The sequence below is a fragment of the Alternaria infectoria genome (genome assembly GCF_024043175.1).
Source record: "Alternaria infectoria strain BMP 0036 chromosome Unknown scaffold_15, whole genome shotgun sequence".
Classification (NCBI taxonomy): Eukaryota; Fungi; Ascomycota; class Dothideomycetes; order Pleosporales; family Pleosporaceae; genus Alternaria; species Alternaria infectoria.
This window is the reverse complement of record NW_026250704.1, coordinates 203,414-230,656: the sequence shown is the minus strand read 5'-3', so window position 1 is coordinate 230,656 and position 27,243 is coordinate 203,414. Positions and strand designations below refer to the sequence as shown.

Genomic DNA, 27,243 nt, shown 5'->3' with positions numbered 1-27,243 from the left:
CGATGCGAAAGTCAGCCACCAAAACCGGCAGATGTTCACTTCAGCCTTGCGATGACAAAGGGTTGCCCTGCCTGAAACCTGAGAGCCATAGAGACTTACCATGTTCGCATAGTGTTCACGCCGCGATGCAGGAACAGTCGCCTGAGGGACGCAGAGAGGGGCGACATCTTGCTGGTTTTGACCGGTCCAGGCTGCAGTCAGCTGTAGTTTTGACGAACCGGAGATGACTGCTGCGGTCGTTCCTGCACTGCCACCACTGCTGCAGAGCGATCAACGAGGCTGTCGTGCCGGCCCGCTGATTGGCGAACTTCATCAGCCGAACGCAGCCAGCATCATATGCGTGGGTTGCCTCATCTCTATCTGTCTTCTTAACTCTGCCTTACCCGCTGAAGCGTGGATGTACGATTGCGCAGCCTCGATATATTGTAGTACCTACTTCTCGCCACCAGACGCGTCGTCGGTATCGTCTTTCTGTGCAAACCTACGCGTCACGCTCTGACACGCCGCCGGAACTCAACAAACCTGATCGATCGTGTACGAGAGGAGATGCGCATCGCATGGTTGCTGAATATGCATGATGCGCAGTCCGCAATGATGTTGAGATAGACTTCGTGGCTCGAGGTAGCGAGCTGTCGCGTTCCATGGCACCCGTGGACGCGCCTTCCCGCTGCCAATGCCGTGCGTCATGCCACACCCATCTTCCACTTCCAGCCCCAAACTCCGACATATGTACACCACCACAACACAACTGCGGCACACCTCCGATTTCCAAGATCTTGGCCATGATGCTCCGGAGGGACTCTCGTCACATGCCCTCATCATTCTTCCGGACCAATCTGTTCAGAGTTCTTCCTCCGCGCCTCGGCACATTCGATGACTAGGCATTAGCTAAGTTGGCTAAGGCTTGCTCGGTGTATAAACTACCGCTTTCCCCGCAAGACACGAAGATCCTTGTTCCCCACAATTACTCCGGGCAGCGGTCTCCAGATTCCCGCCATTGAACGACGTGTTTTTTGCGGAGAGCAAGGATGCTTGCCATGTGTGGCAGGGCGACATGACGTTAAACGGGCAGACTCCGAGAACTACCTCGCACCACCGACCGGGAACGAAGTATCGATCACATGGTAGTATGGTAGATCCCGGTTGACTGGCCGGTAGAGTTGCATTGGCATTTGTTTATATACTTTGTTGATGCCGGCTGCGATTTTGGCTTCATCTTGCACATCTCTCAAGCCTTCAAGATGCGTCTCTCTACCCTCTTCCTGTCGCTCATCAGCGTCGCTACGACCGTTTCTGCGCACCCCAAGAAGGCAGTACAGCCTACCTTCTCTCGCAATGTGATCTTCTCACCACCTAGGGATGCCAACTGGACCGACCCTGGTGTTCTGTACGCGCGCAGTGCCCAGCTCGCTGACGGTTCGCTCCTCGCAACCTGGGAGAATTACTCGCCAGAGCCACCAAAGGTCTACTTCCCCATCTTCAAGTCAACCGATGGCGGAAAGTCATGGAAGGAGTTCTCGCGCGTGCAAGACACAAAGAACGGCCTCGGTCTGCGCTACCAGCCATTCCTCTACGTACTTCCTGAGGCGATTGGTGGCTACAAGGCGGGCACAGTCCTCATCTCTGGTTCTTCCATCCCCACCGATCTCTCAACCACCGACATCGTTCTATACGCCTCCAAGGACAGCGGCAAGACCTGGGAGTTCGTCTCTTCGATCGCCAAAGGTGGCGAGGCTCGTCCCAACAACGGCCTTACTCCCGTCTGGGAGCCTTTCCTCATGATGAACAAGAAGACTCTCATCTGCTACTACTCCGACCAACGCGAGAACGCCACCTACGGCCAGAAGATGGTTCACCAGACCACCACCGACCTCAAGACATGGGGCGCAGTCATTGACGACGTCACGTACCCCACCTACACCGACCGTCCTGGTATGCCCACAGTCGCCAAGCTCCCCAACGGAAAGTACATCATGACCTACGAGTACGGTGGCGGACCTGCCATAACCACCTCATACCAGTTCCCCGTCTACTACAAGATCGTGTCCGACCCTGAGAAGTTCGGCGAGGCCACCGGTATCAGCCTCAAGTCCACTGACGGCACTATCCCCACCGGTTCTCCATACGTCGTCTGGAGCTCTGCTGGCGGCAAGAACGGAACCATCATTGCCAGCGCGCACAGCAACTCGGAGGTGTTCATCAACAAGGGTCTTGGAGAGGGCCCTTGGGTCAAGGTTGCTACTCCTGAAGCAACCTCTTACACCAGGCATCTTCGCGTCCTCAAGGACCAGTCCAAGTTGTTGATTATGGGTGGTGGAGAGCTGCCTCCTGCTAGCAACAACTCTGTTACTGTTACTGTTGTTGATATCAGCAAGTGGTAGATCAGACATAGTAATATTGAAGGAAAAAATAGTATCAACAGAATACACATGAAGTTACAGATATTCCAACTCGTTCCCACGTTCTCTTGATACTGTACAATGACTCCAGCATCAGCAGTGTGATAAATATACTCAAGCATGCGAGTACATTCGTTTCCGTCCAAGATATTAAATGTCTCCGGGCTGGCGTCCGGCAGAGTTCGGATGCTTGTTATATGCTTCACGTGCAAGACAGGGAAGCCAATGTATCAAGTAACATATCAAACAACGACCGATGTGCGACAGCTTTCCTACTGGGAGCATTGACTCGTCGTTGCCAGCATCGGATGACACCGTTTTGCAGTACCGACTGTGTAGAGTTCTGGAGATATGCAAGGTCTAGGACAAGCGATGGAGAGCGGCGGAGTCCTAGTTTTCATGTTGCGTACGGGAACTAGCTGCGAAGCTACTGCTGATTACACGACCGTGCAGTGACGATGTTCGCGTGTCAATGTTCGCGGTCTCAAAGAGTGATGGTTCGCGAACCCCACTTAGCGCCCCACTAGCGCCGGGCCGACCATTTTTCCTAAGCGAGCCACCGTGGGTCGCTGAATTTGGCTCTCGCGATATCTTCGAACGCCGCAGCATTCAACGACAAGCCCACGGAACCGCCTCTCTCCACCTCCCAATCCCAAACCAATACCGCAATCATGCCCGGAGTTTCCGTCAAGGACATCGAGTCCCACAAGTTCGTGGCCGCCTATGCCGCCTTCTTGAAGCGTCAGGGAAAGCTTCCCATGTAAGTTTTGGCCTTGCGCAATACCACACGATGTCAAATGCTAACGTTCTGTCAGTCCAGGTTCGTCTCTATCCAGCGGGTGAAGGATGAAGCCTGAATCCCGTAAATGGGGGATAACCTCAGTTCGCTGACCACTTATCTACAGGCTGGGTTGACACTGTCAAGACAAGCCGTAAGAATCAGATCTCCCTACCTATGTGAGAAACTTCAACTAACATGCGCAGACTCCAACGAGCTTCCTCCCCAGGACATTGACTGGTTCTACGTCCGCGCCGCCGCTGTCGCCCGCCACGTCTACATGGTACGCGAAACTACCACCTCCACTACAACGGATATATGAAAGAAGGACAGACATGCTGACGAATTGTACAGCGCAAGACCGTTGGTGTCGGCCGTCTCCGCAAGGTCCACGGCTCAACCAAGAACCGCGGTTCGCGCCCCTCCCACCACGTCGATGCCTCCGGCTCCGTCGACCGCAAGGTCATGCAGGCTCTCGAGAAGATCGGTGTGCTCGAGCAGGACGAGGACAAGGGTGGCCGCCGCATCACACAGTCTGGTCAGCGTGACTTGGACCGTATCGCGCAGACCACTCTCGAGGCTGAGGAGGAGGAGGATGACGAGTAGATTATCACCTTCTACGCGGAATATGTGTAAAAGAGCTGTCTAGCATTTGATTGCGGGGCGGCATTACGGATCTACCACGGTTTACGGCTTATGGCGTTGAAAGACATGATTGAGTCGGGCCTGCTTTTAGCCTAGGACTTCCAATGACACTGGGCTTGGGCCTCAAAAGCAACATGATACCCTCTACTTCGACATCCGTGCAAATCGTTCCTTGTGCTGTGATTCCGCCATTGCTATGGTCTCGCTCTCTCGTTGAAGTTCATGCGCGCTTGACCATGTCATGTCCAGGAACATACATTGCATATGGTCTGTTAACTTGTCGTGCACATGCCAATCCAATGTCAATATATGCAATGTGCAGTACTCTGCTCCCCTCAAAACAAATCGGTCATAGCCCCGTGACTGGCATCCCCCACCAACCTCGCATACTTCGCCAGCACACCCCTCGTGACGGGCATACTAGGCGCCACCCACTCCCTCAACCGCCTATCAATCTCTTCCTGTGGCACATCCATATCAATACGATTCTTCTCCGCATCAATCGTAATCATGTCGCCGTTCTGCACAACCGCAATAGGACCACCAACCGCAGCCTCGGGACAGATATGGCCGACGATGAAACCATGAGAAGCGCCAGAGTAGCGTCCATCAGTGATGAGGGCCACGTTGGTAAGTTTGGCGCCCATGATGGCAGCCGAGGCTTTGAGTTGTTCAGGCATGCCAGGACCGCCTTTGGGGCCTTCGTAGCGGACGACTACGACAACGTTTTCGCCGTGAGGGATCTGGCCTAGGTTGAGCGCGCGGTCGAGCTCGTGTTCTTTGTTGAAGACTATGGCTTTGCCGGTGAAGATTAGGCCTTCTTTACCCGTGATCTTTGCGACGGCGCCCGAAGGCGCGAGGTTGCCACGCAGAATCTCGATGTGGCCGGTGGGTTTGATGGGGTTGGACAGGGGCCGGATGAGGACTTGGTCTTGGGGGAGGGACGGGTAGGATTCGATGTTTTCGGCTAGGGTTTTACCTGTCACGGTGGGTATGCTGCCGTCGAGGAGATTGGCTGCTACAAGCAGTTTCATGACGGAGGGCATGCCGCCGATGTCGAAGAGGTCGGCGGCCATGTACTTTCCTGATGGCGCGAGGTCGGCGAGGAAGGGGATCTTGTTGGAGACGCGCTGGAAGTCGTCGAGTGTCAGGGGGACGCCTGCTGTGCCTGCCATGGCGAGGAGATGTAGCACGGCGTTTGTGGATCCGCCTAGTACCATCATCATGACGAGGGCGTTCTCGAAGGAAGCTTTTGTGAGGAGCTTTCGCGGTGTGATGTTCTTCTCCATGCAGACTCGTATCGCAGCAGCGGCTTTGGCGCATTCGCGCATCTTGGCGGGTGAGGTTGCAGGCGTCGTGGAAGAGTTGGGGAGTGTCAGTCCCATTGCCTCGATCGAAGTACTCATTGTGTTGGCCGTGTACATTCCTCCGCAAGCACCAGCTCCTGGGCAAGCATTCCTCTCGATATCCTCCATGATCTCATCTGGTGAGAACTTGCCCTCTGAAGCACTCTTCAGGTTCTTGTATATGTACGCGCCGTGGCTTTCGTAGCAGGTAGAGATGTTGATAGGCTTCTTGAGCGTCTCGGAGTATCCTGGCATTATCGAGCCGCCGTAGACCATGAGCGAGGGACGGTTGTGTCGCGCGAATGCCATGATGACTCCGGGCATGTTCTTGTCGCATCCGGGGATGGCTATGCAGGCGTCGTGGTGCTGGGCGCATGTGACGGTTTCGATGCTGTCGGCGATGACTTCGCGGGTCTGGAGGGAGAAGCGCATTCCTGGACATGTTAGAATGTGTAGAGACTGCCAACAGTGGTGTGTATACCCTCTCCACCCATTGTGATTCCATCAGATACACCAATCGTGTTGTACTGCCATGCCAGCATGTTGTCGTTCAAGACGTGCTTCTTGATTTCCTTACCGAGATCCAGCACTACCCATCGTCAGTATACAACGTCAAAACTACATTGGCGTATATCGTAGCGTTCGCATGCGTCACTCACAGTGCATGCTGCAGTATCGTTAGCATTATGACAACGAATCCAAAGAGTATACTGACTTGCAAGGGTTGCCCTCCCACCAGACGCTCGCAATTCCCACGTGGGGCTGCGTCTTCATTGCTTCCCGTGATGGTACACCAGCTGCGTACAGCATTGCCTATGCGACGAGAGTCATTAGTGACTGAAGGCCTTCAATCGTCGTGGCACCGGGTAGCGAACCTGGGCTCCGGGGAAGTTGTGACCGGTTGTAAGTGTAGATGAGTATTTGTTGAGCGCTGGCTTGCCATCCTCGAGCTTCGCGTCATCGGGAAGATGTGGAAAGCTGAGGAAGCGTGGCTCCTCTGGTTCACGCTGCTTCTGGAGGTTGCGCGGGTCCATGGCGGGCTGCTTGTAGTGTGATTGATAAGAGAGGTCAGTGCAATTGAAGAATAGAGAGGGAGGCACAGGTAGCTCAAGAAGGAGTCAGAGAGGAAAGGTAAAGTTGAGTCAATGGACGAAGTCGTGAGAGATACGGAGATAACTAGCAGTTACCGTGTATACCCAGGTACTCCCGTAGCAGGGATCTACACATTCGTCGGCTGCCCTAGTGACGAAGGAGCAATCCGAATGCTCGCAGCGACGTCTGTGTGGGGCTTCGACAGCCCTTCGTCACGTTGCGCTGGAGCCAACGTTCGGAACGATGGAGGGGTCCGTCGGATGGGAACATGGTAGACGCGTGAGTTTGACACACGCTGCCATTGACCAATGCGACGGGCCTGATTGAAAGCCGATTATGACGATTCGAGGCCATCTAGCGCCGTGTGGTGTGGTTTGGTCTGGGGAATTTACTTTGGTCGCGGCCAAATCCGGTGTGTGTCGGCGCAACTACCGGCGTGGCTTCGGCTTGACCACATGCGGCGCCCGCAACGGCGAAGTCGCTCGCGGGGTGTTTCTGGAAAGACGCCAGATCGCGCTGGGAATGGCGGGAGCCTCTCGCATGCATCCTGCGAGCATGGCGCTTTGCATGGCCGTCGCAGCACGCAAGGCTGCATGTCGGCTATGTATTCATCTGTCCATGTCGTACCGCGACGGCCAGGTAAGTCGATCTGACCCGAGTACCGGGTCGTTCCCAGTACATGTACAGTACTGCATTCTGCCTTGGGCTGGGGGAACTGACGACGAAGAGCACACGTCGCTGGTGTATCGGGCTGGCGTCGCACCGGAAGATCCGGATCACAGGAAAAGCACGCGCAAATTGGCAGCAGGTCTCAATGAGACGGGGAGGTGGGAGGACTAAGTATCGTTCTCCATAGAGTTCGCAGTGATGATGGTCAGGGGAAGGCCGTTGGAAAAGGCTCGAGCATCCCTGCCAAGTTCCCACGATGGACGTGAAAACGCCGCTTCCGAAGCCTGGCAGCAGCCCAACCCAACGTCATACCGCCCATGCGCCCATCACAAACCTCTCTACTAAGCAATTTCCATATCGCAACCACTCCCACGCCATTCCCTGCCGAGTTGGGGGTTGCAAAGCACTATCGCACAAAGCAAAACCGCTCGCTGCCGCTTTATCTCTCCATATCGCTGTGTCAGGATGATATCCTCGTCAGATATCGGTCGCGCCTTCAGATCCCAGATTAAGGAATATCCTTCGTAGCCGCGCATTCGCCGTTGCCAAACGTGCGCAAGGTTTCCAATAAGAGACGCTCTCAGCACCGGCTCTTTCTCTCCAGCGATCCGGGCACGAGAGGCACCATCTGATTCCATTGGCTGCCGCCCAGTGCTCGTCACCGTCCCGCACGCCGGCAACCCGAACGCCCCGTCGCATATACTTTCAGCATTCCAGCACGAAAAGGGACATGGAGCCTCATTCGCGACCTGGCTTGTTCCGCAATGGCACGTTGCGTCTTCCACAGGCTCCCCTCGCTGCCTCACCCAGCGACCCAGTGACACAGACCGCTTCAGACCTTAATCTCTGGTATGGGCTCAGTATAAAGCAATCCGCCCTCCGTCTGCTCCGGCTCCTCAACCCATTCGTAGTTAGCGGAGACCGGTTGACTCTGACTTTTGTGGGCATGCTCCAACTGACAGCCTTGTGTGGGTTTGGATCTGTGCTCTGGTATAGGAGTAAGGGAAACAAGGGAACCGCCATCAACACCCAACATGTATCTGATACCGCGGCTGGTGAGTGTTCTGCCTAGCGACACACGTGGATGTCATTCATCACGTGGCCTAGCTGGCGATCATCTAGCCTTGTTTTACTAATCCTCCGCAGATGAAGCCGCTGGTACAGACCCAGGCCTATTGAAGAAGTACTCCACCGTTCGCTCCTACACCGTCCCGTCAACTGGATTCGTCTACCCCAGGCTCCGGACCTTTTACCGCCCACATCACCAAGAAGACAAACTCCCCAAGGATCCGTGTCCTGTTCCACTACTGGTGTTCATCCATGGCCTCGGGGGCTCTATCGCTCAATTCAGTCCCATCCTTATCAGTCTTTCCAATCTTGCCCCATGCCTGGCCGTTGACCTCCCTGGGTGCGGTGTGTCAAGCTTCGAGCCGAAGACATGGGACGCCTACACCACGGAAGCCCTAGTGCAGCTTCTCGCCGTCGTTATCGAAGCACATCGCGGAGTCAATGATGGACAGCCTGTCGTTCTTGTTGGCCACAGCATGGGATGCTCACTTGCTGCGCTCTTGGCTTCCCCAACTTCACCACACGCACACCTCCTATCGCAGCGTGTCAGCGGCTTGATTGCCATCTGCCCTAAAGCTGAACCTCCTACTGAAGAAGAAGTCAAGAAGCTACGCTCTGTCACTTTGATGCCTGCCGCTCTTTTCGATCTGATTAGACGTTGGGATAGAAGAGGAGGTGTCAACAGCAAGAGCGTCCTACGCATGGCGGGAGTGGACTCTGACGACGAAACGAAGAAGCTACAATTGCGCTTCAACAAGCAGAGCCGAAGTGCTGTGTGGTTGAGGATGGCCCGCGGAATGTGTCCCGACTACTCCAGTGGCTCGCCGAAAGGGGGTCTCCCAGGGAAAGAGGTCTGGAAAGGACTCAACATACCGGTGTTTCTCGCCGCTGGTGAGACTGACACAGTTACCCCTGCGTCGAACGTCAAGCAGATTGTGGAGTTTCTAGGAAGGGATGTCAGCGCCATCCAACCACCAAGCGAGATGGCGAGCCTGCCCATTGCAGCAGCCCCCTTCGTACCTTCCGCAGTCCTCCCTGACAACGACAATCCGGGACGTACAGAGCACCAAGATTCCGGTATCGATGTCAAGGACCTACCAAGACTAGAAGACGACACCAAGACCATCGAATCAACCGCTATATCCACCACGGACGTCAGCGTCTCTTCAGTCTCGGAAAACACAACAGAAGGCAGCGTAATCACCACCGACGGCCCCCTCCTATCCGCCACCACAACTCCCATGACCCCCACCACCCACACACCCTCCCCGCACCCCCGCCGCCTCGTCGTCAAAACCGCCATAATGCCCAAACCAGCCGCGCACTCCCTCCTCTTCGCGCCCTCCACCTCGCGCATAATCGCCGGCCTAATCAACACCTTCTTCATCGACTACATCGACCCGCGCCTCTCCCTAGCATGGCAACTCTCCTACCTCTCCACAGAGGGAAAATGGGACGTAAAGAACCTCGCAAAATGGAAAGCCGTGCCCCCCGTCTCAGCCCCCATCGCAGGCGTCTTCCGCGCTATGAAGACACTAAGAGAAGTCGACGAGGAGCACACACCCAAGGTGTTGACCAGACAGTGGAAGGGTAAACTCTGCGCTGTAATCGACATCTCGCACGACAACCCCGTCTACGACCCCAAAGGCCTAGAAGAAGGCGGAATCCCCTACCACAAATTCCCCACCGTATCCAAGCAACCACCCCAAGCGGCCGAAGTCAACGATTTCTTCGATCTCGTCGACAAGATCCGTGCGGAAGGGAGGCCTGGGTTGATTGGCGTGCATTGCCATTATGGGTTCAACCGCACGGGCTTCTTTCTGGTGTCTTATCTGATTGAGCGGTTGGGGTATAGTGTTGAGGATGCGATTGAGACGTTTAAGACAGCGAGGCCGCCGGGGATTAGGCATAGCCATTTTATTGATGCGTTGTATGTTAGGTATTGTCGGGGGTTGAAGAGGGCGCCTACGCTTTGAGTGGTTGGAGTATTGTTTTGGATTGGGAAGGTCGGTTGGGTGGGGGGGTTTTGTACAGTATTCTTTCTTTCTTTCTCATTGTTTTCGGGATACTAGGGTGGTTTCTGGTAGAGCGGAGTTTGGGAAGCGTGTGCGTTTGGGCGTTTGGTTGATGTTGGGGTGTGTGGGCATAGTATAGGTATTGGGATCACATCCTTGAATGACATGACATGATTTGGTATAGACATCGCTTGCTGCCCTGAGGTGGTGCTTGTTTCCAGTACTTCGTTTCTTGTTGCAAGGTACACAGTTTGAAGCGTTTCGTAGAACGAGATTGAATGTGTTTGTGCACACAATTTAGTTGCAGTACAACAAAGCATGGTACACAGACGCATCGTAGATTAACGTGTATTTTCTGTAACCGGTAAGCTCATGCGGTTGCGTCAGGAACTACATCGCAGGACACATACCCTGTACTTGGTGGTGTTAATTGTGAGGAAGATTGTCTTGGAATGGTGTGACGGCTTTTCCTTGGTCCCGAGGTCTGCTTCAGGAGATGTTTACTTACTAAATATGAGAGCTGGGAGATGGAAATCTTCCAACACCGACATCATCAACAAGAACAAGAAAAGATCATCGCAAACATCGTAAGGAGCCAAAGTTCTCGAAACAGTCATGTATTACAGAAGACGGCGGTTTGATATATAAAACCGCCTCTCGCTCCATCGCACCGCTAAACAATCGTGAGAATCCAGATATCTCACACTCTCCTCCTCCGTCATTACTCGGCTTGCTTTCTCTTTCTAATAATCACAAGCCAAGTGTCGTTTCGTCAAGATAGAAAAGAGAAATGTACAACTACAATGATAGTGATATGTCCACACCATGTAAGCCCCGACCGTCCAACATGTAACAACCTTCGAGATCGTGGTGTCCCTTCCTTTCCTTTCTTCGGGGACCGGTACGCTCCAATCGTACCTGCATCCTTTCCTCTGCTGCCGTGACAACAGTTATACTCCGTTCCGTCCATCACCATCCATCCCATTTTGGCGCCCTGCTCCGCATGAAGAAGAAAGAGAATCCGCTATGCCGAAGAATGCGTTCGTGAGTAAGAAATAAGAGACTGGGTAAAGACATGGGTTGAAGCGAATGTCGTGAACGCGTTGAGCATCTTGTTTCTTTTTGCACCCAGCCAAGCCATGCTACGATGAGGGGGTGGCTATCCCTTTGCTCCGGTGGGCAAGGCTGTCTGCCTGGTCATGCATGGGTCCAGCACCCCTTGCTGTAGCTCTGCGGAGTTTGGTTTCCGGGCTTGCCAATGGTAAGGCAAGCGACCTTACAATCTTCATGGCTTCTGGTCTTGAGGCTGCGGCTCGGGCGTTGACTCCACACCCTCCATAGCGCCAGTGTCTTTGCTTCTTGAGAACGGGCCGCCCTCGGTGGTAGTAGGCGTCCCGAGCCTATCCGTGGGATACTTCTCCAGATCTTTGTGGCTGGTTGAGAAGGTCGATATGACGGGTGTGTAGTTTTGCGGGTGATCGGCCTGTGTGGGCGTCTTCGCTTCGGGTCCAGCTGAGATGGGGCTGAGGAGACTCTCAGGCCCATTGTTGGCTTCAGGTGGCAGCAGTTCGGGCTGTGGTTGGACGGCACCAACTAGACCGTTTAAGCCGCCCTCAATGTCGCGCAGCAGGCGGACGTATTCCTCGGGGACAAGCCCGCTCTCGCCAGTCTTTGGGTCTTGGGCTACGAGCCAACCTTGGCCGTGTCTGTATGATACCAATATCACCTGTCCTTCTACCAGCGGTAGCTCGTTGTCGTTCTCGCGTGCGAAGTCGAATAGGGCGACGGCCTTGCCGTGCATCTCCTCGTCGGGCGATGCGATGGTGAACTGGTAATCGCGCGAGAATCGGTTGTCATCGTGGATGTAGTCCTCGGGCTCTGACATGTCGTCGTCTGAGTCGTATGGCGGGCCCTCGACATCGGCGTCGGTCTCAGCGTATGCCCGTTGTGGGAGAGTGGTTGCGAAGTGCGAGTCTCGTCGTGAAGCTCCTTCTGGCACACCGAGCCGCGACGACTCGGGTGGAAATGTGATCAACTCACCCCCGGGCCCGTTTGCAGCCTCGTCGCTGACGAACTGGCTGCTCTCGCCGTTCATAGGCAGTATCGAGCCCCGCCGTTGCTCTTCGGGGTATCCTCTCCGCCCACGAGTGTGGTCGAAATTGACAATGTTGGACTTGTGCTTCTTGTGCCGCGCGCCATGGTGGCTTGTGACTACCGGACTGGAGATGTCGTCGTCCTCGCTGTAGGGCGGGCCGCCGTCGTATGCTGTTTGTGGGAGCTGCTCGCCGTTCTCGTCCCAGGACCCCGCGGACCAACCGCCACGGTCGCTTCGCCATGCCACGGGTGGCGGGTCCGAGAGTCTCCGGCTGTGTTCGCTGGCCGGTGTCGAGATGTCGGAAGGTTGTTCCGGGAGGGGGCCGTAGAAGAGCGGGTGCAGCGGGTCGTAGGCAAAGTCGCGGACGAGCGAGTAGGGCAGGCTCGAGTGGAAGATGGGGAAGGCGGTCGACTGCGGCCTGGAGCGGACGGACTGGTGTGTGTTGGACGTGTTGGAGAAGGTCGACAGTCGCTTGTTCATGTAGGAGCTGGCGCGCTCGAGCTTCGCCTTGGATGGCGGGGAAGTGACGAGCGGCGGGAGGGAGGTGCGATTGACCCCGACTTGCGCCGATGCGCCCGGGTCGCTCCTGGGTGATAAGACATCGGCCGCCATGTCTTGCTCGCTGTGGTATCCGCGGACAGCCACTCCTTCTGTGATGTTCTTCAGCCGCTGCGAGTCGGCGGCCGTCTCTGGTGCGTAATTGGCGTCTGTCATGCGGTAGATTGCGTGAACAGACAGGTCGGGCGTCGGCGGTAACTATATGGAGTTTTGAAGCGCGGTCGAGGGCAGTGCGGGTGGCAGAGTAGGATGCGACGCAGCTAGTGCAGTACAGTCTTCAGTATTCAGTATGCGGTATGCGGTATGCAGTACTCGGGAAACTGCCGCGGGAGCAGAGACGGGCTCCAGGTGGCCAGCGCACAAGGCGCACAAGCAGCGTTCGAATCAGCGCGACGTGGACTGGCGACGGCAGATGGCGCAGTGACTCGATGTTTGTGTCGGATGTTTCGAGGCGACAGTGACCAATGGCCCGGCGGCGCGCTTCAGGCCTTCTGGAAGCAGCACGTCGGCTGTGTAGGTCCGCCTGGCGATTGGGAGTGCGCGGCGGGCGTGAAGATATTTCCACTGGAGAGCGGCTGGAGAAGCGCTCGCTGGGGGTTGTGGGGGTCAGGCCTGGCGCTAACACTCGCCCAGTGAACGGTTGATGAGGTGCGCACCCGAGGGCCAACGTGGTGGCTTCGAGGGTTCCGTGCAGGAGGGGAACGGCAACAGTGCGGCTAAGGGGCGACGCGACTATGGCGAGGCCTCTGGCGGCTTCTGGATGCTGTGTAGACCAGCGCGCGCGTGGTGGTGATGGCCAACTCTATTTTTGGCACCAGGCGGCGGGGAGTGCTAGATGCCAAAGTGTTTCAGGATACTTGACAGCGCCGCCGGTGGGCAGGGCATGCAAATGTATTTGTGCGATTGTCGATATCAAGCAGAGGTAGCGAGTCAAGAGGCCTCGAGACAGCCTTGCTGGCATCAACGAGGGGTGTGTGTTCTGACGGCTCTTCCTTTCCATGATTGCAAACCCCATCAATGCATGCTTAGGCTACTTTCACCTTAGTAGGCGTTTCAGGTCATCGCCTAGCTGCATGGGGACTGCGCGCGCGCCGCTGGTCGAATGCGCTGCCAGGCCCGCGAGCATCTTCCTTGGGCCGTCTTCACCGCGTCCTGTCACGAGGGCAAACACATCATAGTCGACTCGGATATCATTCCTTTCGCCATGCCATGGTCCTCTCCCGACCACATTCCCCAGACCACGGCGCTGTGTGACAGGTGCGTTTGAGCCGGGTTACCTAGGCGTCCCGTTTGGGTATACAGTATGCTTGCGCAATAGCATCACGTCACCGCGATCGCTTTTAATGAAGGCGATCTCCCTATACGAGATATGCTATGTCCAAGCGCTTCAGGAACAGGTAAGAGTCTGTTCCAAGATTCTCGACATGAAGCATCGCGACCAGCCCCTCCATTTCGAGGTGCCCAGGTGTTCGGCGCCCCGCGTAATCTTTCAGCCGAGCTTAGTCAGCCGCTAAGCAGACTATTACCTGAGCTCGAGCTGGACAAAGATTCAACCTCACAGGCCTCGTGCCTCCCACAACGACCACAACTATTCCACTGTCCATTTCTGCTTGCGCTCATTCCCTCCATGTATGGGACTATGAGCTGCAGTAACTACTTTTAATACTGTAAGTACCAGCTACCTTCCGCCCCCGTGCGCGTGCCCTTGAGATGATGAACCCATATTGGAGCTGTCCTAGGCAATCCGCAGGAATTACCTCGGATGTCGTTGAGGACTCACAATTAACGCTGAAAATTCTGATCTCCCGTGAACCTTGTTATGATTGCTGTCTATAATTGCGTGGAACCATAACTAACGTTTGTGAAGAAATTGCAGAGCTGTCCGCAGACGCGCCAGCACCTGTCCCATCACACCCTCCGCACCGTCCCACACACCTCCCACACCACGACCCGACCCGACCCCGCCGAATATGGACGCCCCTGCCGACCCACGACTGCGCGCGAGGCAGCAGGCTGCCGCCGCTGCACCTCCACCACCCCCGCCGCCGCCAGCTGAGCCCGCTTCCATGGGCATGGACGGCGCCAGCGACGCGCACGCAGAGCAGAATATGGTACCCGACGATAGCTTCAAGCTCAAGTTCTGCACTGTGTGTGCGAGTAACCAGAACCGGTATGTCATTCGCTGATCCGCAAGCCAATCAAATCGCTAACAGGGCTAGCTCCATGGAAGCTCATCTTCAGCTTGCCTCAGCCCATCTCCCTACCATTAGCTTTGGCACTGGCTCTCTCGTCCGTCTACCTGGTCCGACCATCACGCAGCCCAACGTCTACAACTTCAACAGCACCACCTACCGCGCCATCCACGATGAGCTTGCCGGGCAGAACACTGCGCTCTACACCCACAACGGCCTGCTTAACATGCTTGGCCGCAACCTGAACATCAAAGGCTACCCTGAGCGCTTCCAAGACTGGGTGCCCGGCAAACCACGTCTGGACCACGCCGAAGACAAAGGCTCGCAGGGTACTGAATCTGGTGTCGTCGACGTCGTCATAACGTGCGAGGAGCGCTGCTTCGATGCTGTGCTGGAAGATCTCCACAACAAGGGCGGAAAGCTCAACCGTCCTGTCCACGTCTTCAACGTCGACATCAGGGATAACCACGAAGAAGCCCTTGTTGGCGGCAAAGCTATCCTCGACCTTGCGCTCAGCCTGAACGAGGCCGCAGCCAAGGAGAGAGAACAGCATGGCGATAGCGGGTGGCAATCCGGTGGTGGAGCTGCTCGATCTGGCTTTGACGAGCGCGTCCCCGACATACTTGCTACCTGGCAAGAGCGCTGGCCCAACATGCCCGCGCTCTGGAGTTTGGCTTGGGTCTAGTTCCTTACGGCGTTTGTTATTCACACTCGATACCCATACTGCATAGCGAGGCGTTTTGCTTATCTTACGAATTGTCAACGAGGTCACGATTTTCTCGAAATAACCTTTGGTATTCGCCGTCTTTGCCGTGTTTGTGTGACGATCGCGATTGTTTTGATTGTGACATTTGACATGACGTTTGTATCACCAACGCCATAGCGCGTCAACGCACAAACACTCCGTCTGCTGTAGCTTCGAGGCACGGTCTGCGGCTAGCCACGTGTACGGTACCACGAGCGTTGATGCCAAAGTCAAAAGTAATTCGGCATTACTGTAATTTCCTGACATTCCGATCTTCCTCCTGCAAGATCCTCGAAGAACCTACATACCGCCGAAAAGATAGCCGTCGTCATTCCTGGCGCGTCAACACCATGGCCGGATCGGGAATTTCGGGAAGTCGCTGCTGCGGCATGATACTCTTAATGATCGCTATGCTCGTCGCGAGTGTTGTTTCATCACCAACATGGATGCCGCCGTCAACATCGAGTTTGAGGAGAGAAGGAAATGCTACAAAGTACTGTGGTTGGGAACTCATGCAACACCATCGTATGTCCATCTCCACTTCTACACTCACATCCAATTCTAAATCTACCACACCAGAAATCCCCATCGCCAAACTCGGCACCTGGTACGCCGAGCAAACCGGTGATCGCTCCTTATGCGTAAAGCAAGATGATGGATCCGAGTATTGTACTTGTGTTTACCAGTGTGGGAATGGTGTTTGGCAAGAATGGAAAGAGCATGGCGGAAGCAAGAGCAACGGTGGCAAAGAGGGTGATGAAGAAGGAAGGGAGAAGGAACGTCAAGATGGAGATGGAGATGAGGAAAGAGGCGATGCAGGAGAGTATGCGCGGTACGGGTACTTTATACAAAAAGGCTTGGGCGTCAAGTCCGGAAAGTGGAAGTACGAGGTCGGGTGCAAGAAGTACTGTCATGCTGGGGTTTGTGACGGCCAGGACTGAGGGAAAGAGCGGAGTGTGATATGGGTATGCGGGAGCAAAGGGCACCTGCACGCCTGGGCATGGTGGTGATGTGTTTTATGACGGTTTGATCATACTCGTTGACCCAGCAGTTGGGTGCGATACTGGAAGATGGGGGTTCCGAAACACGGTTTCCCTTGGTTATGTTTCTGGCTACGTGCAGTGAGCATAGGCTTAGATGGTATTACCAATGCAGCTGTGTCCAGATCGATGTCGTGTTGATTCTTTGAAGTACTCACGCTCTCGACTCGAGACATTGGTTGTAGTAAGCGCCATCACATGATGGCTTCTTTAATTCGACTTCCTGATTACTTTGTATCAAACCTTACCTCGCCGTTCAAAACGAACGCATCTACTTACTGCACTCACGCCTGAATGATGTAACCTGATCGTGTATAGCTGACTGACCACTCGACTTAAGCAAAAAAGATAGCCTCCACTAAGCGAAGTCCTCTGTCAAGGCAATGCAATGGCCAAAAAGATCGACGTTGGCCAGATTCGAACTGACGCTCCCGAAGGAACAAGATTTCTAGTCTTGCGCGATAACCACTCCGCCACAACGCCCCCGTTTTATTGGTTCGATGAAGAAACTGGCATAATCAGCATTCATATAGTAAGTAACATTCTTGACAGAGCATCACGGCCGAGAACGGGCGGCTCCAGCGTACTTCGTACAGCATAGTCGGGCCGCTTTAGTCCACCGAGTACGCCGGATCTTAGCTCATCCCCCGGAAGGTTCCATGGCACGAACGAAACCTCTATAGCCTGCCCTAAAACAAAGTTTGGACGTTTTCAAACTTCCCGTCCCCATCTGAGCCAGCGAACTCAAAACACGTGCAATCTGCCTTGAACGTTCTAGATCACGTCGTTCACGATCTGTTCACGAACTGCTCACATCGATTGTCCAGTGTCATCACTCGCCGATCGGATCTCGCCAGACTAGCCGCACGAGGAACTCGTGTTCGTTGAGTTTGCCCTGCAATCAAAATCTGCACGGACGAACGTCTGAACACCAGTTCCTCGCATGTCTTGGGCCATTCAACGACACAATGTCACAATTTTCGAGTTGAAGTCTATGGCCGACACCCGGCGTGGCATCAACTCCAGATGCAGAAAGAACGACGAAGAGCCAATCGTCCAGCTTCCTCGACAAGGTAACGCGCGACAGGAAACGTGCGCGCTAGCGCTAGGCGTTCCGTCTCATCACCGCCCTTCTGCATGCTGAGAAACCCGTTGCCTTGGTCATTGAGTCCGTCGGAACGCCAACGTCCCGCCATAAGCTCGGCCGTTACAACACGACATGCGTCAGTACGGTCGGAATGGTCGTCTTGGTTTGCAGTCAGAAACACGCGTCGACGTCTATCGTGACCAGCCAAGCGCAATTTCACCTGAGCAAAAGTCGCCGTCTATCCTTTCGTCATCAGTACATCGCTGGGAAAATCATCTTTAATACTTCTACCTAATATTCACAACCAGCCGTGGCTGCTAATCGTTTGAATCCGTCGTCTACCGTACCCTTGATGCGATAACACTAGTCCAGCATGGTGTATCGCGGGAGACCGTCAACAGGGTGCAAGAAGTGTCGCGAGAGAAAGATCAAGGTACGTCCAGCTCTCTTATATGTAATCATGTAACCTGGCTTGGTTTTCCGACAAGGGCATGCAGTGTGCGGTGTTCGCGTTGGGCGCCGCAACCCGCGACTAGCTTCTTCCCAACGCGGTATCCTGTGCGAGAAGCTATCCGCAGACACAGCACCATTCGCACCGGGAACTCTGCCCGTCCGACTTCTTGACTCGAGTCGCTGACTAGATTGTAGTGCGATGAACGGCCAGAGGGTTGCATCAAGTGTGCCGAACGCAACTTCAAATGCCCGGGATACGATCGAACCGTCGACGCCTTCTTCCACGACGAAACCAAGCATGTGCAGACAAAAGCAAAGATATCAAACGCAAAAGCCATTGCCGCACGTGATGCGCGAGATATCAGAGATGTGCGCGAGGCCTATCTCCAGATCATGGCGAAACAATGTCCGGGGACAGCCATAACAGCGTCGCTCATCGATCAAGGCATCAGCTTCTTCATGTCGTACTATTGCACAGGAGTGGATCAGCCGTCCATACAGTCAGTCGAGTACCAGCAACATCTGTCTACGCATGGCTTCCATCCGCTCGTCTCTACGACCATGACAGCGCTGGGCATCGCCGGTGTAGCCAACCTCTACATGGACCCTCGTCTCAAAGCCGAAGCGACACGCTGGTATCTTGAGGCTATCAAGATGGCCAACAAGGCAATCTCTTCGCCTGAAGCTGTCAAGGCCGATAGCACTCTCACCGCTGTCAATCTGCTTAGTATGTTCGAAGCAACGTTCAACGACACCTCTCTGGCTGGATGGAGTAACCACGTCGATGGCGCTGCATCTCTCATCAGACTCAGAGGCATGGAGCAATTCTCTACTCCCGCAGGACAACGCATGTACCTCCACACCGTTGGCCTACTCACTATGAACTGCATGGGAAAGGGCATTCCCCTTCCTCAATATGTTCACGATCTGAACAGCGAAGTCATGAAGCATTTAGATACACACGACCCAAGAAACCGATTCTTCTTCCTCCACATCAAGACCATCGACCTACGAGCTCGCATCCTCAATCAGTCGGCGTTCCCGTTGTCGGAAATTATAGAATCGGCACTTGAACTTGAAGACATCGCTGTCAACATATTCAAGGATCAAGGGGCAGACTGGGATTACGACGTCGTGCATTGCGAGAAGAGTGAACGTATCTTTGAGAACTTCTACCACGTCTACCCGACCGCGACAGCAGCTCAGACTTGGAACTGGGTGCGCTACAACAGAATCTACTTCCACGACATTATCCGGAACTGCATCCTGGCAGGGTTCGCAACTAGTCCACCGACGCTTGCTGGCAGCAGATACCACGAGCAGCTAGCGAAAAGCGCTCGCATGTTGTACCAGTTGCAGTCCGATATTATAGCAAGCATGCCCCAGTTCATGCATGATGTTCCCGATTCTGCGCCGAGCAGAGCGACGACCCCACCCGATGACGATTACGACGAACCGCGCACGTCGGGACGAGGCGCACCGTGGACGGCATCCGCTGCGCCAGCAAGCCCATACCGTATAGCCCTCAAGTCTCTCGATGGCAACTTTCGAGGCAACACATACGGGCTCGTCAAAGCTCTTCTCGGGAACGGATCTGTAAAGGACCGGCTTCCTATCGTACGCGTCGCGGGAGGATACAGTACTGTATGGGCGCTTTACGTGGTACGTCTATTCATCGTCAGCGGGATGTTCTTGCTACTAACAACCACTGTTCTAGGCCGCCGCCATGCCCATGGCCTCACCCGAAAGCCAAGACTTTGTGCAAAAGTACATGTCGCGCATCGAGCACGAGTTCGGCATCAAGCAAGCCCGCGTCTTGGGCCAGGCCCTGCGCCTCAAGCGGTACCTCGACCAGAAAGGCGCTATTGCGTTTGGTATCTGTCCGGAGTACCTACCGCCTGATGGAACAGAAACATATGTCTCGCATCAGCATTTATACAGCAAGGTTGTTGAGGAGACGGACGAGTCGCCGTAGGAGCCGTTCGTTGACGTTCGAGGTGTGGGGTCAGACGAGGTCGCTTCTCGAGTCTTCGGTACGGCAAAATCTGTGGACACTGTTAGCGACGACCCGGTGTAGCAACAAGATGAGGTCAACTCCACGAGGTCTGCAGTGCTACCGAGTATCAGCGAAGGGTCGAGGAACGTCGCAAACAGCCTGTACAAGGCCGCGAATGGGCATTGTGGTCCTCCGGCGTACATATAGGCTTCCCCCGGTCGAAGCTACGGCTTCGTTGGCGCTGCAAGTATCAGCGAGACAGTGAATACTTCCCCAGCGCGCTCGTGCGTGAAGTACCGCCCATTGCAAGCGAACGTTTTGCCGCCGCACGATGTATTTATACCCCTCCAGTCTTCGAGCCCCAAGATATCTTGAGCGACCAGACTGCACGACTTTCCCAGTCGTTCCATCACACTCGCCTTCGTTCGCAAGAATCTCTATCAACCATGGCTACTCCCTTCCTTCCACAGCCGGGCTCGCCTCTGCTTCAACTTCCCGGAGAGCTCCGCAACAAGATCCATCGGAACGTCTTCAAGCAGGAGGGCCACATCTTACTGGTACCATCGACCGTCATTCCGGGGCCGGTCATGGTTTGCGCGATTCCAGACATCGAATTGCTTAGTACCTGCCGCCAGTTTTACCACGAAGCCAGAAGTATACTTTTCTCGGACAATACCTTCATGCTCTCTACGCAAATGGACGCTTTCACCGACGCTTCGACCCTGGGACTCCTGAGCATGTGGATGGCAGGTCTTGGTTCCAACCTCGATTACGTGCGCAAAGTCGTCATCGATCTCGAGCCTCTTTGCCCGGGATTATGTCAGCCTGCCAATGATAGGATCGACTTGAAACCTATCATGATGATGATATGGCGCTATCAGGATATACTCACGAGCCAAGGCAACCGACAGCGCGCGAAGATTGAAGTTTTATACGCGTTCTCGGGACGAGACCTTCGTTCACATGAACACTGGAGCATTCCATCCCCATACCCCATCAACAAGTCCAATCTCAATGCGATGATTACACTGTTGACGCCTCAGCGTAGTCCGGAAATGAGCCCCTATCTACGAGCACCCCGGTCGCTTCACAGCATTGAGGCCACACTCGACGGTCTACAAGCCACGTTCATCCTGAGAAGGTCTAGCCATCAACGTCCCGATGATGCCGCCCTTCCAATCATTCCATACGATGTGGACAGCAACGGACAACTTAAAAGGATGCAATTCCTCCCTAGCCGGATGCTCCGTCTTGCGAACCTCCTTTACTCGACTTCGATCAAGCAGAAACTCCTTGGTATGCTTATGGAGTCAAACGACCATCATTGTCTTACATACAACATTGAGAGCCGAACAATCTCACGTCGCCTACCCGAGCTATTTTCGATCAATCGCCAGTTCCGAAGAATTGCCCTCAAACAGTGGCAGCACATAGATATCATTGGAAAGATGACGTCACGTAGCGCGCAGGCTTCGTTCGATGATTTCGCATCGATGCAAGCTTGGTGTGCGGCTAGTGGACTATTCTTCCCTGATAAGTGGGATGAGCGCCCTGATATTCCACCCACTCTAAAGATGCGCTTTGAGCTGCCGGAGCGAGAGGACTTTAGATCTCTCCGGATCTCGATCGCCAACATTATCATGGCAACACTCGAACTCCCTGTGAACTCACGGCTGTGGGTTGAGCAGTTCAATGGCGGCCTGCCCCTGCAATACAAGACGGGAAAGCTGTACAGACTTCAACGGCAGATGTTTGTCTTTCTCGCCGACGTACTGCACTCACACCCAGATCGCGGTAACGAAGCCTGTCCCGACGTTATCATGGACGGCAAATGTATCATCAAAGAGATCGAGTATGAGCGGGATGACGGTAGTAAGTTCACAATCAACTACGAGAGGGCGGACGAGAACCTTGAAGAGATGGAAGAGGACATCGAAGACTGGATCAGCCATTTCATCGAACAGGAAGAGGCGGATATAGCGGCTTACGTACCCACTATCGCCTACCAAGATGATGACCCTTTCGGCAACATCGTCGAGAAGTTCCGGTACGACTTGAGCGCGCTCCACCACCCTTCTTTGCGCGGAGTAATTATAAAGCTCGCGTGCTTCCTATACGGAGCTGATATAACTGGTGAGTATTGGGACTGATGTTGCTGTGGTGGAAGACATAAGAGTAGGTACCCAGGTTAGATAGTTTGATGTATGTGGTAGCGGTCAAACAATCTCAAATGATCATCTGAACGTCTCATGCGCCATGTAAAACAGCAAAGTGTCATCGTGATCCAGCGCGTATTCCTATTGGAGTTTTCTATCCCCGCCCTACGTCCTCCGCCTTATACTACGCCAACGTTCGCAAGCACCTCATCATCGGATCATGAAACCAACCGCAACTATGCCTGCGAACAGCATCCTACCGCCTCCTTGCACGACTCGCCAACTCCGCCGTTACACTCGCTACCCCAAACTCTACGCCGAGCGAAGATATCCGCATCCTTCCCCTCCCTCCAGCCGGCCCAGCCAGCCATTCCGGCTCATGGACCTCCCCGCTGAACTCCGCTGCATGATCTATGCCTCCGCACTCACCCTACCCTTCCCCATCGAACTCTGGCCCGAAACAGACAACCCGATTGCCTCGCACCAAATTGTGACCGCAAACCGCAACATGCAGTACCTTAAAGTCAAGATGCGGAGATGCGGCGTCAACCTGAACTTGCTGAGAGTGAGCAGACAGGTAAGACATGAAGCTACGTTTTACTTCTACAGAGAGAACGAGTGGCGCTTCAGTGGTATGAATGGGTGGATGGTTGCTAGTGCGTGGATGTTCACAAGTGCGTTCATGTTCACTTCAAGAGAAAAGTATGCGTGGCAGTATACCAGGTGTATCACGCTGCCGTTACCGGTTCAATTCACGGCGCAGCAGCGATGGAAGAAGATTAGGCCGGCGGTGAGTAAACGCGCGGCTGTCAGACTGGTTAAGCAGATCCCTTTCGACGTTCCTGATGGGTGGGAGTATGATAGTAGTGTTAAGGATGTTTGTGCTGCGCTCGGGAAGTGTATGAATCTGGAGGTGATTAGGCTTGTGCTGCCGAGGTGGTGTGATATGGAGGCTGCTGATCAGGGGGTGATGGAGGATTTTGTTGAGCGAATTAAGGGGTTGAGGGAGGTTGTTGGTACTAAATTGAAAGTGCAGGTGGTCAGACTGAGTGGGCAGAAGATGACAACTGGAGATTGGATCGTGGCGGACGCGAGGCGGGAGAAGTATATAGAGGGGTGCATGGAGAAGGGGTGGGAGGGTAGGACGGCGAAGTGCGATAAGTTTGGGAGGTACGATGTTGTGGATATGTGATAGGAGTCAAGTATTCGACTCCTCCTCCCAAGCACAGGATGCGCGGTGAAATGAACTGAATGCGTCTTTCTCTAGCGCATACCTACCGATCGAAGCTCTTCTTGATCTACGAAGATAGGGACGGTTTTTCTGCAGATTGCATCGGAAGAGGGTGTGGCCTGAAAGCGATAAGCTCACCGCTAGCTTCCAGCTGATCTAGAAGAACATGCATATCCACTCTGGTTAGCTGGATGCATTCTTATGCGGACGGATACCAGCAGCCTAGATGAATGTCTCATTTCGAAAAGTACGCCTTCATGCGATTGGCTGCTGCGGCACCAACGAACTCCGCTCTTAGGGGCGTGAAATAACTTTAGGCTTTCTGAAAATGCGATTGAAGATCTTTCGTCACAGTGTTTCAGTCTGGCAAAATTTTCGTGTCCAATCTGCGCTTGGGCATCATCGCAGCGGCCAAGACGAGTTGTGCATTGCTTCCTCTAGTTGACGACGTGTACAATCGTAGCTAGCTGGGTAGATGCATGTTGTTGCAGTACGGTGAGGAGTTGGAAGGGGATGATTCTGGACCGGGCTATTATCGTTGCTTGTGCCGTGTCGGGCACTTTCGCAATCGGGAGGAAGTGGAGATCAAAACCCCGCGCCACATCCCTGAGCCACATCGTTGCGCCACACTTGTGCGGTCCGCTGCTGCGGCCCTTCATGAAACCTGGGTAGTACGTTCTTACTTTCGATATTACTCCGTCTTGGACGACACGAATTCGCATCTCCCAAGCATAGTACACAGATCTAGAGATCGCGAAGGACCGAACAGGGATCGTGTCGACGCAGGACGCAAAATAGCAGTCGTGCAATCGGAAGACGACTACCCGATCGCGACCAGCGAAACACGGCACGACACGCGCAGTACCCACGACTCCGCGACTCTACGTCGATCAGTAATCGACGTGCCATGACACAGTACTACTAACTACAACAACATGTGTATTCCGTGGATGGGCTGAGCGATCGTTTGACGACCAGCCTTGGACGTCGTCTCGAGTCGCAACGCAGCTAACCTCCAGGGCGGTTGGCGTCAGCCGGCTGCATCAACCTGGCAAGCAAGTCCTGTCAGCGACTCTTGAACACGCGGGATCCTAATCAGCGTGGTGAACAGAGGTACACCTAGGAATGGCACCTGGGCGTCATGCACGACACCTGTTTGCGTGACATGACGTGCCAAGACGCCTTGAGCTGGTGTTTTACGCCCTCCAGGAAGCGTCGCGATTGGCGGAGATATCGAAAAGAAAGTCATTGAAACTATCTCACACTCTAGCCAGATTCTAGCGCAAGGCTCGCCCCGTGACACGAATCGCAAATGTGTCTTGGCAGGACCCCAATGATGTTCCCGGAGAAATGCTTGACTGGCCAGACGTTTTCGAACAACGAGCGGAAATTTCAGTTCTCCTTGGCGTTCCAGATAGGTGGTTACGATGTGGATATTTGAGCGGTTTCATGTCAAAGCTTGGCATTTTGGCGAGCGTTGGCGTCGGTGTGACAGGCTGGATCCAGCACTAGTCGATCGGACATGTAACGGCTTCCTGGCTTCTGGTGGTAAATCCATTCTCGTGTGCGTTCGTGTGGCGTTCCAGAATACGATGTCTCTCAAGTCGTCTCCCAGAACTCGTCTTTCTGAGATGCAAACTGATGTCTTATCGCGCTGGTGTGACGGAAGTTGAATATGGAAGACAAGACGGTGCTTACTGGTTAATTCACTCTCTACCAACTCCACAGTACAAATGAGCCTGGCATGGGTGCTATCGAGATATCCCGCCCTGAGCGTGTTTCCAACGTCCAAGCCCCACCAGAGCACGGCCCTGACGTCCTCGGAACCCTGCGAGCGTCTTCTTCTGGGCCATCCTACTCAGATACGCATGACACTCTGGGCCTGGGCTCATCAGTACCGCCGGAGAGGAACAGTACCCTGTCTTCCACATGGCACATCTTCGGACGATTGTGGAGTGCCTCAGTGTGGTACCAAAAGGCGAGTTGAGGGGGAGTATAAGTATCACAGCGACCACCGGCAAAAAGGAATCACCACCACCATCACATTCATTCAGTCTATTCTTGCTTGAAGCATCCACTTTCGCTACCTCTTTCAGAGACTTACATTCTTTATACATACTTTGTTCAAAGCATCCTCTTCGATTTTCCAGTTTCGATCAACCAACTCAACCGTCAACATGAAGTTCTCCATCGCCATCGTTGCTGCCATCACTGGCTTCGCCGCCGCCGGCCCTGCCGCCGTTACTCCTTCCGAGTTCTCCTCCTTCGCCAAGCGCGCTTCCCTCCCGATCCCCGCCTCCAAGGGCTCCGTCACCTACAAGGCTCCCCAGCAAGTCAGCGGAACCTTCGATGGTGGCATGAAGACCTACGGCCGTGGTGCTAGCTGCACTGGCCAGGTTGAGGGTGGCGACAAGGACGCTGTCTTCCTCATCAAGAACGGCGGAACTCTTAAGAACGCTATTATCGGAAAGGACCAGATTGAGGGTGTCCACTGCGAGGGTGAGCATCCTTCCGTACAAACAACGAGTCATAGATACTAATTCGAACCAGGATCCTGCACCATCGAGAACGTCTGGTGGGTCGACGTTTGCGAGGATGCGCTTTCCCTCAAGGGTGACGGAAACGCCATGATCAAGGGCGGAGGTGCCCAGGCCGCTGACGACAAGGTCATCCAGCACAACGGAAAGGGCACGGTCACCATTGACGGCTTCAGTAAGATCCCCGACACTACACTCCTCTGAACACTGCTAACATCCCCCAGCCGTCATGAACTTCGGCAAGCTCTACCGCGCCTGCGGTAACTGCAAGAACAGCGTCGCCCGCTCTGTCGTCATCAAGAACGTCAAGGCCTACAACGGAAAGGTCCTTGCCGGTATCAACCCCAACTTCGGCGGTACCGCTACCATCTCCGGCACCTGCGCTACCTCCGTCAAGACCATCTGCGAGGAGTTCAAGGGCACCAAGCCCGGCTCTGAGCCCAAGTCCGTCTCCAAGGGCCCCTCCGGCAACTGCAAGTACACTGCTTCCGCTGTCAAGTCTTGCTAGACAAGTACTTCGACTCGCTCGGCACTTTAGTCGGGTGAGGGTGTTGTGGTCATCTCCGATGACTGGGTGGTAGATGTGGATTTTGGAACTTTTGAGGATTCTTTGTATATAACTTTTGCACACATGCAGTGCATGTAATCAACTTGCTTCAGCACATCTCTGTTCTCGATGTCATGGTGATCCCAATCTTGCCTCAGGTCCGTATGAATTTGTTGGTGTGTTACTCAAGCGAAAGCGAGGATGCGACATCTACCGGACGCGTGATCGCTGTCATACTCTGTCACAGGGTGATGCATATAGAATACTGCGCTACAGTGACAACGAAATGTTGTAGTTGAGATTCATCGGTCAGTCTCGGCGTTACTGGGGAACTTTTGTGAGATTGGTTAATCTATCGTCGGCTACCTGCACCTCATTTAATCTACTACGGAAGCATCGGAGCTGATGCCTGGGCAGATGAAACACATTGAGTCTTCTCAAGGTTGGAAAGATCGGCAGCGAAGTAGGTGGGGAAGTGTATGACATTTGGTATTAGGGTGCAGGACTAGAGCGTGGCTAGCACTATCATACGCCCGCTACAATCTTGGAAGACGCTGTGTGTGGCAACGCACTTTTGACATGAGATTGAGAAAC

The 27,243-nt window shown here is 54.3% G+C and overlaps 9 protein-coding genes and 1 non-coding gene across 10 annotated transcripts; 7 read left to right on the top strand and 3 right to left on the bottom strand.

The window, feature by feature from the left end:
- Positions 1-1,241: 1,241 nt before the first annotated feature.
- Positions 1,242-2,381, top strand: J4E92_008117 (uncharacterized protein; the record flags this gene model as incomplete). Its single annotated transcript, XM_051499473.1, has 1 exon — positions 1,242-2,381. The coding sequence occupies one exon, from the start codon at positions 1,242-1,244 to the stop codon at positions 2,379-2,381; it is 1,140 nt and encodes a 379-aa protein (XP_051350256.1).
- Positions 2,382-3,070: 689 nt separating this feature from the next.
- Positions 3,071-3,783, top strand: RPS19 (40S ribosomal protein S19; the record flags this gene model as incomplete). Its single annotated transcript, XM_051499472.1, has 5 exons — positions 3,071-3,159; positions 3,220-3,238; positions 3,283-3,331; positions 3,384-3,460; positions 3,532-3,783. 5 exons carry the CDS (start codon positions 3,071-3,073, stop codon positions 3,781-3,783), a joined length of 486 nt encoding a protein of 161 aa, XP_051350255.1.
- Positions 3,784-4,157: 374 nt separating this feature from the next.
- J4E92_008115 (uncharacterized protein) lies at positions 4,158-6,202 on the bottom strand (the record flags this gene model as incomplete). Its single annotated transcript, XM_051499471.1, has 5 exons — positions 4,158-5,602; positions 5,650-5,757; positions 5,828-5,835; positions 5,884-5,981; positions 6,044-6,202. 5 exons carry the CDS (start codon positions 6,200-6,202, stop codon positions 4,158-4,160), a joined length of 1,818 nt encoding a protein of 605 aa, XP_051350254.1.
- A 1,457-nt stretch (positions 6,203-7,659) lies between these two features.
- On the top strand, positions 7,660-9,973 carry J4E92_008114 (uncharacterized protein; the record flags this gene model as incomplete). The annotated part of the gene is made up of 2 exons (XM_051499470.1): positions 7,660-7,984; positions 8,076-9,973. The coding sequence occupies 2 exons, from the start codon at positions 7,660-7,662 to the stop codon at positions 9,971-9,973; spliced, it is 2,223 nt and encodes a 740-aa protein (XP_051350253.1).
- Positions 9,974-11,297: 1,324 nt separating this feature from the next.
- Positions 11,298-12,821, bottom strand: J4E92_008113 (uncharacterized protein; the record flags this gene model as incomplete). Its single annotated transcript, XM_051499469.1, has 1 exon — positions 11,298-12,821. The coding sequence occupies one exon, from the start codon at positions 12,819-12,821 to the stop codon at positions 11,298-11,300; it is 1,524 nt and encodes a 507-aa protein (XP_051350252.1).
- Positions 12,822-14,635: 1,814 nt separating this feature from the next.
- SSU72 (RNA polymerase II subunit A C-terminal domain phosphatase) lies at positions 14,636-15,542 on the top strand (the record flags this gene model as incomplete). The annotated part of the gene is made up of 2 exons (XM_051499468.1): positions 14,636-14,835; positions 14,885-15,542. 2 exons carry the CDS (start codon positions 14,636-14,638, stop codon positions 15,540-15,542), a joined length of 858 nt encoding a protein of 285 aa, XP_051350251.1.
- A 1,502-nt stretch (positions 15,543-17,044) lies between these two features.
- Positions 17,045-17,125, bottom strand: J4E92_008111. The gene has a single exon. It is a non-coding gene; the product is annotated as a tRNA-Ser (tRNA).
- Positions 17,126-18,102: 977 nt separating this feature from the next.
- Positions 18,103-20,157, top strand: J4E92_008110 (uncharacterized protein; the record flags this gene model as incomplete). The annotated part of the gene is made up of 3 exons (XM_051499467.1): positions 18,103-18,162; positions 18,378-19,844; positions 19,900-20,157. The coding sequence occupies 3 exons, from the start codon at positions 18,103-18,105 to the stop codon at positions 20,155-20,157; spliced, it is 1,785 nt and encodes a 594-aa protein (XP_051350250.1).
- A 467-nt stretch (positions 20,158-20,624) lies between these two features.
- J4E92_008109 (uncharacterized protein) lies at positions 20,625-22,328 on the top strand (the record flags this gene model as incomplete). The annotated part of the gene is made up of 1 exon (XM_051499466.1): positions 20,625-22,328. The coding sequence occupies one exon, from the start codon at positions 20,625-20,627 to the stop codon at positions 22,326-22,328; it is 1,704 nt and encodes a 567-aa protein (XP_051350249.1).
- A 3,414-nt stretch (positions 22,329-25,742) lies between these two features.
- J4E92_008108 (uncharacterized protein) lies at positions 25,743-26,610 on the top strand (the record flags this gene model as incomplete). The annotated part of the gene is made up of 3 exons (XM_051499465.1): positions 25,743-26,064; positions 26,116-26,277; positions 26,327-26,610. 3 exons carry the CDS (start codon positions 25,743-25,745, stop codon positions 26,608-26,610), a joined length of 768 nt encoding a protein of 255 aa, XP_051350248.1.
- Between the last annotated feature and the right edge of the window lie 633 nt (positions 26,611-27,243).